At 42.5% G+C, this 13,030-nt stretch overlaps 2 protein-coding genes across 2 annotated transcripts in view; one reads left to right on the top strand and one right to left on the bottom strand.

Moving 5' to 3' along the window:
• Nucleotides 1-2,596, bottom strand: part of LOC127316879 (uncharacterized) — a 37,000-nt gene extending 34,404 nt beyond the window's left edge. Inside the window, exons 1-3 of the mRNA XM_071823048.1 lie at nucleotides 1,517-2,596; nucleotides 645-814; nucleotides 428-557 (exon numbers count right to left, since the gene is read on the bottom strand). The gene's annotated coding sequence lies outside the window, so the exon portion shown is untranslated. The remainder of the gene's footprint in view (nucleotides 1-427; nucleotides 558-644; nucleotides 815-1,516) is intronic.
• A 591-nt stretch (nucleotides 2,597-3,187) lies between these two features.
• On the top strand, nucleotides 3,188-4,126 carry LOC127316880 (barwin). Its single transcript, XM_051347350.2, has 2 exons — nucleotides 3,188-3,559; nucleotides 3,804-4,126. The coding sequence occupies exons 1-2, from the start codon at nucleotides 3,299-3,301 to the stop codon at nucleotides 3,978-3,980; spliced, it is 438 nt and encodes a 145-aa protein (XP_051203310.1). The 5' UTR covers nucleotides 3,188-3,298; the 3' UTR covers nucleotides 3,981-4,126.
• Nucleotides 4,127-13,030: the final 8,904 nt, after the last annotated feature.

Genomic DNA, 13,030 nt, shown 5'->3' with positions numbered 1-13,030 from the left:
GAAAAGACTGAACAAGCAAAGATGACTGAACAATGACACTTAACACTGAAGAAAAGACAACAGTGTACATGACCATGACTCCATCAGACAACTTCTTTACAACAGAAGAACTGAGATGTAGTATGCGAGTGGTTGATTATTAGAGCTAACTTCACATTGACTGAATATTTGCAAGTTAATTAACTGCATCAAGTGAATAAATCAAAATGGAATGCAGTTACTCAATGCTTATTTGGAGATCATAAATTGGTGTCTCATCTGCTCAGCTCTTTCACAATTCACACATCGAAACCAGCAAGGGAATTCAGAACAAGCAAATTTATACAGGCCATGCTAATTGATGTCTAAACAGAATATTGCTGAATCAAATAATGGTACTCCCCAACACATCAATATTCAGAGAGAGATGGTTGTCTCTTGTGCTCACCTCCAACGCAGGCACAGTCCTCGACCACCCTGTTCTTGGTCTCTACGAGGCTCCCTCTCCATGCCCACACCCACTCATATGCCACCTGAGAAGCCGTCCATGGCAGTTGCTCAGGTCCGACCGCCACCGGCTGTGTTAGTGAAAGGATACAAACTGCATTAGGCGCTGCATATTGTCCTGCAAGAACTTGACAGCAGATGCATGGAACACAGTTCACCTCATCGCCCTTGCTTCTCCATGCTGGTTGTCGTCGTGCTAGTCGGAGAAGAAGTCGAGCTTCTCCACGCCGTTGGAGAGCAGATTCATCACCCCCACTGAATGTCAATGGCCATGCCTTAGTATGTCACTGAGATCAGATAGGGCATAGTCTTGCTTTGCCTTCTCAACCTGACAAGAATCACCAAATCAGATACAGCAAACAAAGAAAACTACAACAATCAGTCTGTCATGCTACATGATTTTCTTGCATATTTGATCCCTGAAATGCAGGGAGTACTTAAAAAATGGCTACAAACTGCTACTGTTATATCGGTGAGGAATGAACATTTTTCTATTGAGCAGGAAGATACAACTATAGGTTATGCAAAACTGTTCAAGCATACATGGAGAATCGACATGAACAATCATCTCCTTAAAAAGCTAAACTGAATGGACAATTTTCGACAGTCGTTGACAGTAATAGCAAGACACCACAAAAGGTATACAACTCTGAACAACTGTACATTGGCAGAATTTTACACATGCTAATCAGTTTTTAAAAACAATTTCATTGCCAACTCAATTTGATCTACTCTAAGCAGGCATCTCACACTTTAACTAACACAAAGATTTTGAACAAATGCACACGAGTATGCAAGACAAATCATAAAGCTACATTTTTAACCAAAGTATCCTCCATATGATACTACAGTGCTACTAGTAAACCACTAGGAGGTAGAGCTCTCTGGTACACTACACATCGACAATTAAGCAAGGGAGAGAGAGTCGACATGGTGTTTTGGTCATGGTATGGCTACATCAAGCAAATACAGGGAAGGACTCAACATAATTCCATGAGATATAGCATTAGTCAGAAGTACTGATACTCACATTTATGGTAAAAATTCCTACGAGATTCACATGATTTCCTCTCCACTGATTCTAGCGTGAGCACATAACAGAACAACTAGACATGGGGAAGGGGGATAGCTGACGCAGTGGAGTTCGAGAGGCAGCTGCAGCTCCGGCAGCAGCTCTCCATGAGTCCCATCGCTACCCCGGAACTGGAGCTCCCACATGACAGTACCAATATCTTGATGACAACGACGGCGAAACTGGAGCTTCGCTGCCGACCATGGGAGGGAGGGGGTGAGGCGGGCCATGCAGGAGAAGGCCATTACGACGACGCCCTCCTCATTCTAGCCCTCCTCCACGGACAACGCCGACCCCGGCGTGGGCCTTCGCTGAGATCTGGGAGGACTTCTCCACACCACCACAACCTACGACTGGAGCTCCGCACAACCACAACCACAATTGGAGCTCCACCCTACCTTGGCTCGACAGATCGAGCACCACCGCTGCAGATCCGGCTACCCGGAGGAGGGAAAAAATCGGATTTTGTCGAGCTCGATGCATGCGGCAGATTAGTTAGAGACCGCGGGAGAGGCGATGAAGCAAGAGGAAAAGGGAGGCGGCGACCTGCGCGAGGTAGAGGGCGGTGGCGGGCGAGGGAGACCGCGGCGCTGATGCGGGCGACGGAGATCGCACCGGCGAGGTTGACGAGAGAGCGTGAACTCGAGCGTCTGTCCGCATGAATCGAGCGAGGCCATCCGCGTGACGCGTGCGACGGCAAAAACGGAAACCCAGAAAATTTCGTAACGTGAAAAAAGTTGGCCTATAATTCCCCAACGTCTTGCTGTGACGCCATGGCTTGACCTGCGTGTTCCTGGGATGTCGATCTGTGACATACACCTCCAAATTATTTCAGGTGACCTCTCTATCTTAAGAAAATCCATTATCAGTGAAGCTTTGAATATAGTCAATATCAATGCATAAATTTAGGATGGGAACAATATATGAGCCATCAGAGCATGAACGCACTACCAAGTTGTCATGGCAAAATAGTATGTGCAAAGAAATGTTCAAAGCTCAACTGATAATTATGCAATGTATCTGCAAATAAAGAAACTAAAAGTTCTAATGATAGTTATGTCTGCAAATAAAGATGGAAAACATATTGTAGTGCTTAATCATCTTCTTGGTGAGCTCTACGTTGTTGATGATTAGTCCACAACTGTTGAGCAATGCCTGAACGAACTCTCTCACCAGCAACTCGATCATCTTCTTTTCGTTAACATGTAATTTTCTTTTCGTTAACTTACGGTGGTAGATATCGCCCGCTGAACTCGTGTTCTGACTATAAGAAACAGATATTGGTGCAGGAACTGATAAGCATATCCAGGAATCTATCACCTGCATCCCAAGAAACAAGGTGCTGAGCTGAACACGTGTACATGATATTGTGTACCCGTAGCAAAAAAATATGAATTGCGTGAACACATGCATCAATATGGAAATAGGACCGTTTTTGTTTCCAGAAAACCTGTGGTCAAAACGAGCCAGCCAAACTGCGTGGAAGATGTCCACGTCCTTGGTTGGCTCATGCGTGGAATTTTCCTTGACACCTGCACGTTATTCCAGAGGTTTGGAAAAAAATGCGCATGGAGAAAGAACAGTCCACCGTATGCTATGCGCCGGTGCAACCCTATATAAAGCTCACTGGAAACGGCCATTATCAATCTGCACAGGTTCATAGCCTCTCGATCGATCTTTGCTAAGCTGCCACTCGCCACTGCATACACATCCTCTCGCAAGGCGGCAACGACGACAACGATGGCCGGACGTGCGGCGCTGGCGGCGGTCCTGCTGTGCGCGGCGGCGGCCATGGCTGCGGCGCAGTCGGCGACCAACGTGCGCGCCACCTACAACTACTACAGCCCCCAGAAGATCAACTGGGACCTCAACACCGCTAGCGCCTACTGCGCCACCTGGGACGCCAACATGTCCTTCGCCTGGCGCTCCAAGTACGGCTGGACCGCCTTCTGCGGGCCCGCTGGGCCCACCGGTCAGGCGTCCTGCGGCAAGTGCCTCCGGGTAAGCACTAACGATCGACAATATAACTCTGTTACAGGAACATGGATATGCGGTGTAAAATGCTACTTCCTCATACTCATATTAATAGATTCAATTGTTTTTCCTAAATTTGTGTATATTTAGTTAAGTATCTAGCTAGTCTACAATTATGTGTATTAGATAAAGCGGAGTCAATTAATTTGAACCAGAGGAAGTACATACTCCTGCGTATTGGCTGACGAGTTTGTCGTCTGGATATTTATAGGTGACCAACCCGGCGACCGGCCAACAGATCACGGCGAGGATCGTGGACCAGTGCAGCAACGGCGGCCTAGACCTCGACTATGACACGGTGTTCAGCAAGATCGACGCCAACGGGCAAGGTGTAAATGATGGCCACCTCACCGTCAACTACCAGTTCATCGACTGTGGCGACAACTAGGGACGAATTGGTGCCCGGACACTAAATAAGAAGCCACTAGAAATAATGATGTATTTGCCGTTATGCAGACCATAATAAACTGTAATAACTTGGATTGTGATGGATCCAATGTTTAATTATCAAGGAATAAAAGTTTATTTGCATTATTTAGGTGTTTTCTGATACCCTCAAATAAACCCTCTATTTTTTACATCCAAAGGTTCACAAGATTTGATATTTGGGTGGAAAATATGACATACATGTGCTTACACAACTTAAATACTCCCTCCGTTTTTTACCATGCGTTTTAGTTTAAGTCAAAGTTAATATTCCTAAAATTGGACCAAAGATGTAACAAAAAATATCAACATCCATAACTACAAATATATATAAATTTAAAATATATTTTCTAATGCTGCTAATTTTATATTTTAGATGCAAACAGAGCTTGGCTCTGGTGGTTAGGTCCATTGTGGTGGAACCAACCCACCTAGGTTCAAGTCCTAGACTTGGCATGGGTGTTTGTATTTACCTGACTTTATTCCAGGATTTAACCGGCTATGCTTTCAGTGGTAGGTGACGTGCCCGTGAACAGCGAGGCACCAGTGGTGACTTCGTCAACCTCAAGATATGCCGGTTCAGTCCCTCGGAGGTGCTCATAGGGGTAGTGTGCGTGTGCGTGCGTTCATAGGGGTGTTTGTACGTGCGTGTTTGTGAGCGTCTGCGTTGTACTGTGTTCTCATTTTTTATATATTTTAGATATTATAATTGTTTTCTCTATTTTAGACAAACTTTGTAAAATTTGACTTTAAATAAACCTAGAATGCAGGGTAATTGTTAACGGAGGGAGTAAAAAGGTCGAGATGGGCACTGTCCTAATAAGCCCAAATAATTATTCCCGTGTGTGAAATGTTTAAAGAAAATCATAACACTCGCTTCTCCTCGGCGACTTGACCTAGCTACATGGTGCCGCCGCCGATCTCCGGACGTGCAACTCCGACGTCACCATCGCCTTGGTCTCTCTTGCTAGCATGTAGAGCTCCTTCATCAAGATCTCCACCCACCCCACCATCACAACTTCCTCTCCCTCAATTCGCCCCCTAGGTTTTGCCCCTGATCCAACATCCCACGACGCCTCCCTCATTGGACAAGGCAGTGGACCTCGTCATGTAGTTCTGGGAGCAGGTCCAGGATTTCCTCGTATCTGAGCAGGGTTGGAGGTCGTTGGATATATTCCTCTCCTTGACTCCTTCAATACCAATCACATGCGTCTATGGTTGGGTCGGTGGATTATATTGTTAGCTTTTGTGTGACAACCATGGTGGTGTCTTGATTGAAGCTTAAAGGATTGCGTAGCTGTAATGTCCCAGGTTTAGAGATGATCGAGGGATAGATTTTAGAAAGGGATGTGCATTTCATCGTAAATTCTGGGAAAATTTCGCGCTTTTAAAAGAAAACTACATCAAAGGGGGACAAGTTTCTCTCTCGACACCTTACAGGGTTAGGGTTTCGAGAGTGCGATGAACTTGCATCTCACTTAACTAAATTAGGGTTTTGAGAAGAGAGGAGAGTTAGTACATTACAACTTTAAGTTGCATGATTGAATTCAAACAAACTTGCGTTTGAATTTCAAATTTAAACATCATATGAATATCTCATAATTCAAAATTGAGGAAATTCATTAAACAAAATTATAAATAATCAAGAATATAAATACTACAACTATTATACAAAGCTCATTAAGGAAAATTGGAGCTTTATTGATAAACACACATGATACATTGTCATTTACAATATCCAGAATTGAATTATGAAATATTACAACACATTACAAAAATTATAGAAATAGAAAAAGAAAAAGGAAAATTACAAGTCAACTAAATGTCCTAAACTACATAGTTGATCATCATGAAGTTCTTGATCAAGATGATCTTGATCATCATCTTGATCATCTCATTGATCCCTGCAATCAAAGACAACAAAAAGAAATGAAAGTTAGGCCAAGTGGCAAAGCCACTTGGCAAGTTAGCAAAACAAGTGAAAATTGAGATGATAATCTCAATACTGTCGGAGAGCCAAGCCAGGGACCAAGTCCCAACCTGTGAAGCACACATGCAGCACACAAGGAGAGCTGCATGCCCTCTTGATGACCCACAAGTATAGGGGATCGCAACAGTCTTCGAGGGAAGTAAAACCCAATTTATTGATTCGACACAAGGGGAGACAAAGAACACTTGGAAGCCTTAACAGCGGAGTTGTCAATTCAGCTGCACCTGGAAACAGACTTGCTCGCAAGAGTTTATCGATAATGCAGTTTTATAGCAGTAGCAGTAGTGAAATAACAGCAGCAGAGTAACAAAGACAGCAGTAGTGATTTTAGTAAACAGTAGGATTAAAATACTGTAGGCACGGGGACGGATAACGGGCGTTGCATGGATGAGAGAAACTCATGTAACAATCATAGCAGGGCATTTGCAGATAATAATAAAACGGTGTCCAAGTACAAAGCAATCAATAGGCATGTGTTCCATATATAGTCGTGCGTGCTCGCAATGAGAAACTTGCACAACATCTTTTGTCCTACCAGCCGGTGGCAGCCGGGCCTCAAGGGAAACTACTGGATATTAAGGTACTCCTTTTAATAAAGTACCGGAGCAAAGCATTAACACTCCGTGAACACATGTGATCCTCACATCGCTACCATTCCCTCCGGTTGTCCCGATTTCTGTCACTTCGGGGCCATCGGTTCCGGACAGCGACATGTGTATACAACTTATAAGTAAGACCATAAACAATGATTATCTTGATGAAGCAATAACATGTTCAGATCTGAGATCATGGCACTCGGGCCCTAGTGACAAGCATTAAGCATAACAAGTTGCAACAATATCATCAAAGTACCAATTACGGACACTAGGCACTATGCCCTAACAATCTTATGCTATTACATGACCAATCTCATCCAATCCCTACCATCCCCTTCGGCCTACAGCGGGGGAATTACTCACACATGGATGGGGGAAACATGGCTGGTTGATGTAGAGGCGTTGGCGGTGATGGCGGTGATGATCTCCTCCAATTCCCCGTCCCGGCGGAGTGCCAGAACGGAGACTTCTGGCTCCCGCGACGGAGTTTCGCGATGTGGCGGCGTTCTGGAGGGTTTCTGGCGACTTCCACTTCTCCCCGGGCGTTTTTAGGTCGAGGCCGATAAATAGTCCGAAGGAGGGCGTCGGAGGCCGGCCGAGGGGGCCACACCACATGGCCGCGCGGGCCCCCCCTGGGCCGCGCCGCCCTATGGTGTGGGGCCCTTGGGCCTCCACCTTAATTGTCCTTCTGGCTCCGTCATTATTCTTGGAAAATAGGGCCTTCTGCATAAATTCCGAGGATTTTCCCGAAAGTTGGATTTCTGCACAAAAACGAGACACTGTAACGATTCTGAAAACAGCGTTAGTCCGTGTTAGTTGCATCCAAAATACACAAATTAGAGGCAAAACAATAGCAAAAGTGTTCGGGAAAGTAGATACGTTTTGGACGTATCAACTCCCCCCAAGCTTAGCTTATTGCTTGTCCTCAAGCAATTCAGTTAACAACTGAGCGATAAAAGAACTTTCACGAACACATTTGCTCATATGATGTATATATTCTCATGCTATGGCTAATACTTAAGCAGTTCATAATGAGATACATGCAAATAAGATCATCTAACAGCTATGTCAATCATGGAGAGGTACCAACATTTAATAATAAGCATCATGAATCATGTATATAAGCAAGATTGCAATGTTCATAAGAGAGTATGATAAAGTGGTATCTCGCTTGCCTGTATTTGATTGGCAAAACATAAATGCCCGGGCACCTCTGGAGTTCATAGAAAGACTAGAAGTAGTGATTGTCAAAAGATAAATGCATCAAAGTTATACCACAATCAATCATATTTTGAGACAAGCATATTATACTAAGAATGACAGTTGTGCTCTCAAGATAGTGCTCAAAGAAATAATGGAGACACAACATAAAAGTAAAAGATTGACCCTTCGCAGAGGGAAGCAGGGATTAACATGCGCTAGAGCTTTTCATTTTTATAAAGACAGGAGTAAAATTATTTTGAGAGGTTTTTGTTGTTGTCAACGAATGGTAATGGGTTCACCAACTACCTCGCCAACCGGACTTTCAAGAGCGGCTCCCATGAATTATTGCATATGTATGTGGCACTCCTTCCAACCTTTCTTACACAAACCATGGCTAACCGAATCCTCGGGTGCCTGCCAACAATCTCATACCATGAAGGAGTGCCTTTTTATTTTATTTTTATTATGATGGTGACACTCCCCCCAACCTTTGCTTACACAAGCCATGGCTAACCGAATCCTTCGGGTGCCGTCCAACAATCACAAACCATGGAGGAGTGTCTATTTAAGTTAATTAATTCGGGACTGGGAATCCCATTGCCAGCTCTTTTTGCAAAGTTATTGGATAAGCGGATGTGCCACTAGTCCATATGAGAGTCCGTCAAAAGTAAATGACAAGGTTGAAAGCTAAACACCACATACTTCCTCATGAGCTATGAAACATAAACACAAATTGAGAAGCATTTTGAAGGTTTTAAAGGTAGCGCATGAGAATTTACTTGGAATGGTTTGAAATGCCATGCATAGGTATTTATGGTGGACACTCTGGAATAACTTGGTTTTCATGTGGTTGGAAGCACGAGCAGCGTTCCCGCTCAGTACAAGTGAAGGCTAGCAATAGACTAGGGAGCGACAAATCAAGAGAGCAAAGAATCGTCATAATCATGCTTGCGGCAAAATAAATTAACGGAGGCATAAAAGTGATACAAGAACTCTGAAGCAATATAGATCATCGAGGCTTAATTGACTTTTTGTTCAGTCATATGCATGCGTGAGCATGTGCCAAGTCGATATAAATGAATCATTCAGAGGAGGATACCACAATGCCATACTTACTTATGAATAAAACAATGCAAGCAGACATCCATGACATGCTACTCATATTAATAGATTGGAGCTAAACATGAGAGATCATAAACTACTAGACTTTCTCAAATAACATATACCTCACATGAACCAACTAAGCATGCTCACATGGATGAGTATATGTACAAAAATGAAAACAAATAGAGTTCATACCAGCCTCTCACCACAATCAGATTGTCGTAGATCGTCATTATTGCCTTTTCACTTGTGTAGCTTGGATAATATGAAATGAAAACCACGCTCCAGCCACCGAAGACCATTGAACTCATAAAGATCTTTACAAACCAAAGAAGAACAGCAAATATTTTTGGTGTTTTCGAATTGCAAATAAGAACAAGAGGAAACAAACAAACAAAGCAAATTTTTTTTGGGTTTTCTTGTAGCAAACTAGCAATAGCAAATAAAGTGAAACAAATGCAAGAAACCAAAGCAAACAAATGGTGAAGAGAAACAACAGAAATATTTTTGGTCTTTTTGTGTTTTGGAAAGGAAACAAAACAGAAACAAGAAATAGCAAACTAAAAGAAACACAGAAAAGCGAGATGGCAGAAATCTGCCAAAACCTGACAGCAGTACAGAAATCGATTTTTACAAAAATCTTACGTTGCTCAGATCGAAAAGTGTTCAACTAATGAAAGTTAGATAACAACCTGGGGAACCTGCACAAAAATTGGCAGCTCAAAATAACGCTTCTGGCTATTTTTAAGAATTTTTACGGTAACGTTCCAGAATCTGTTTTCAGGCAGCACTTCCCCAAATATTATCTTCCTCTCATTAGAAAACCACTCAAACGAACAAAACAAGTATGTACAAGTATCCAGCAATCATAATATGCAAAGAATGAGTGATGCCGGTATACCTCCCCCCAAGCTTAGGCTTTTGGCCTAAGTGGAGTTCAATCCCATCGATCCCATGAGGTAATATCTCCGTAGTATGACGAAGATGGATCGTATTCCGGATATGTGCTAGAAGAAGCACCGGGATATGTGACGGTGTGGTCGTGGGAGGCCTCGGCATCCTCGGAGTCATGCTGCTGGTGGAAGTCTTGTATCTTCATATGTTCATCCACCTCCTCCTTAGTGCACGACCATGATTGCCTGTCAATACTGAACAAACCTGGTTGGGGAAGACCCTTCTCATCCCCGTCAGAAAACAACATTCTATACACCATATTATCTAAAGTAGAATCAGTGGTAACAAAATGATGACTCTTCATAGCAGCAATATCGAGTCTCCTAGGGGCCAATGGCACATCATTAGGATCAATAGGAAGCCTTAGATAAGTTAAAACACGCAGTGCAATAGTTCCTCCAAAAATAGGCCCCCTGTTAGTCAGGCGGCGAGCAATAAGAGCACCAAGGTGATAAGATGTCTGACCAGTAAGTGCAATATGCAAGAAAGCAAGATGGTAGCTAGAAATGTTGCTAGTGTTCTCCCTACCAAGAATGCTAGTAGCAATGTAATATGCAAAATACTTAATGGCGGGGAGTTGAATGTTCCTTATCTTGCCCCGCTGAATGGTGCGACAATCATCATCGGTAATCCCTCGATAGAGCTCCAACAAGTCCCGGGGGTTGTCATCAATCCTACTTGCTGTACCTACAGGGACAATATCCAACGCACGACAAAAATCCTTCAATTGCATAGTAACAAGATTACCATAGATCCTGAATGCAACCGTCGGCTCATATTGTTTGTTGTTGAACTGGAAACTCTCGACGAAGATTTTGGTGAGCATATAGTATTGCTCCCTTTCATCTCCCATATAGGTAGTTAACCCTGCCCTGTTGACAAGGGTTAAGAAATCCTCCAATATCCCTGCATTCCTTAGAAAATCATAGCATGGAAAAGTCGAAGCATTAGGAGGCCCGTTGTCCTCTTCGGGCGCAAAGCTAGGCGCGATGATATCTTCATTATATGATCGCCTAATCCGGGTGGCGGCCCTAGAAGGCCTCCCGGTGCTGGTTGTTCCTTTCTTGAACAACTCTCCAAAGTTGAACTTCTTCATAGCTTCTCTGAAATTTTCAACAAGTGATATAAAATTTGGTTTGGTGACATATAATTGAGGGAAACTACCATAGGAACTTGCTAGAGTACTAATCATGCATCAAAACTAGTTTCTACCACTTAGAACAAGCATGCAAGCTCACTAAACATGTTACCTACAGCAGCAAAATATTCAAGATATACTCAACCAAACAAAATTCTACTTGGATGGGTGGAGGAGTCACATACCGAAGAGCAAATGTGCCAAATTTCAGACAGAAATCTGGGCTGAGCAAAGAGATCGAAAAATCTGGAGCTCTTGAGCAAAAACGCGAGTGAGAGGAACTTGGTACGAGTTTTTTCGGGAGAGAGAAGAGTCTGGGAGGAAGAGATGGCAAAGTGGGGCAAGGAGGGGCCCACACCACATGGTGGCGCGCCCACCACCTTGGCCGCGCCGGCCTGTGGTGTGGCACCCTCTGGTGCCCCACAGGTCATCCTCTGGTGCTCCCAGGTGCCTCGTCGAAAAATAGGACCAACGGTATAATTTTTGTGAATTTTTGAAAACTTTGAAAAATGCACATTTCTGGGTATTTAGTTTATTATTACTGGCCAGGAAATTTTTTGAAATCTCCAAATAACTAAGGAACTTTGCAAATTAAAAGTGCTATAGCAACTTGAGCAAGTGGAGGAAGAAAGAGATGTTGTTTACCTCCTCTATGCATATAAAAAGTATTTGTTAACAAGGTTGATCAGGTCTTGCCACCAAATAAATTTACATAGCATAAGAAGAAATAAACCTCAAATCAATCATGTTACCTTGAATTGTAGTGATATGGATCCAATCACGAGAGTTTGATATTCTTCTTTAGGCTCATATATAGGACAATCAATAGTTCCCACTTTAATAGTTCTCACATTAGTAATAGTATTGACTCCACATACTTTATCAATCTTCTTGGGGAAATAGACGGTATGCTCCTTATCATCAACATTAAAAGTAACCTTTCCTTTATTGCAATCAATAACAGCCCCTGCAGTGTTAAGAAAAGGTCTCCCAAGAATAATAGACATATTATCATCTTCAGGCATTTCCAACACAACAAAATCAGTTAATATCAAGCAGTTAGTAGTAACTTGAACAGGAACATTCTCACATATACCAACAGGAATAGCAGTAGATTTATCAGCCATTTGCAAAGATATATCAGTAGGTATCAACTTATCTAGGTAAAGCCTCTTATAAAGAGAAAAAGGCATAACACTAACACCGGCTCCCAAATCACATAGAGCAGTTTTAACATAATTATTCTTGATAGAACAAGGAATAGTAGGTATACCTGGGTTGCCCAACTTCTTTGGTACTTTGCCATTGAAAGAGTAATTAGCAAGCATGGTGGAAATTTCCTCATTGGGGATTTTCCTTTTGTTAGTAACAATATCTTTCATATACTTTGAATAAGGAGGCAATTTAATAGCATCAGTCAAAGGGATTTGCAAGAATAAAGGTTTCATCCAATCACAAAATTTATTATAGTGTTCTTCTTCCTTTGATTTTAGTTTCTTAGCAGGAAAAGGCATTTGCTTTTGCACCCAAGGTTCTCTTTCATTACCATGTTTCTCAGCAATAAAATCTTCTTTATTATACTTTTTATTTTTAGCATGCTTTTCAGGTTCTTCTTCTACCTCTTCTTTATCAGGAGTATCATCCTTATCATTATCTTTATCATGTTCATTACCACTTTCAGTTTCAGCATCAGAAATAGAAATACTATTAGGATCATTAACAGGTTCAGAGGATTCTACAACATTTTTATGTTTCTTCTTCTTTTTCTTCTTAGAATGAGCACTAGGTTCAATGCGTTGAGAATCTTGTTCAATTCTTTTGGGGTGCCCTTCAGGATATAGAGGATCCTGGGTAGAGACACCACCTCTAGTTGTTACTTCATAAGCATGTTTCTCTTTAGAATTATTTCCTAACAAGTCATTTTGCACTTTCGTGAGTTGATCAATTTGAGTTTGAATCATATGAAAATGTTTAACAAGCATCTTAACATCATTGGAGGTTCTCTCCACAATACCATGCAATTCACT

This window comes from Lolium perenne, chromosome 7, assembly GCF_019359855.2.
Source record: "Lolium perenne isolate Kyuss_39 chromosome 7, Kyuss_2.0, whole genome shotgun sequence".
In the NCBI taxonomy this organism is placed as follows: domain Eukaryota; kingdom Viridiplantae; phylum Streptophyta; class Magnoliopsida; order Poales; family Poaceae; genus Lolium; species Lolium perenne.
Note: the sequence above shows the minus strand (reverse complement) of the source record. Positions and strands in the feature narration are given on the sequence as shown.

Coding starts and splice junctions, on each gene's coding strand:
- LOC127316880 (XM_051347350.2), top strand. CDS start 3,299: ATGGCCGGACGTGCGGCGCTGGCGGCGGTCCTGCTGTGCGCGGCGGCG. Junction 3,560..3,803: donor CCTGCGGCAAGTGCCTCCGG/GTAAGCACTAAC, acceptor GGATATTTATAG/GTGACCAACCCGGCGACCGG.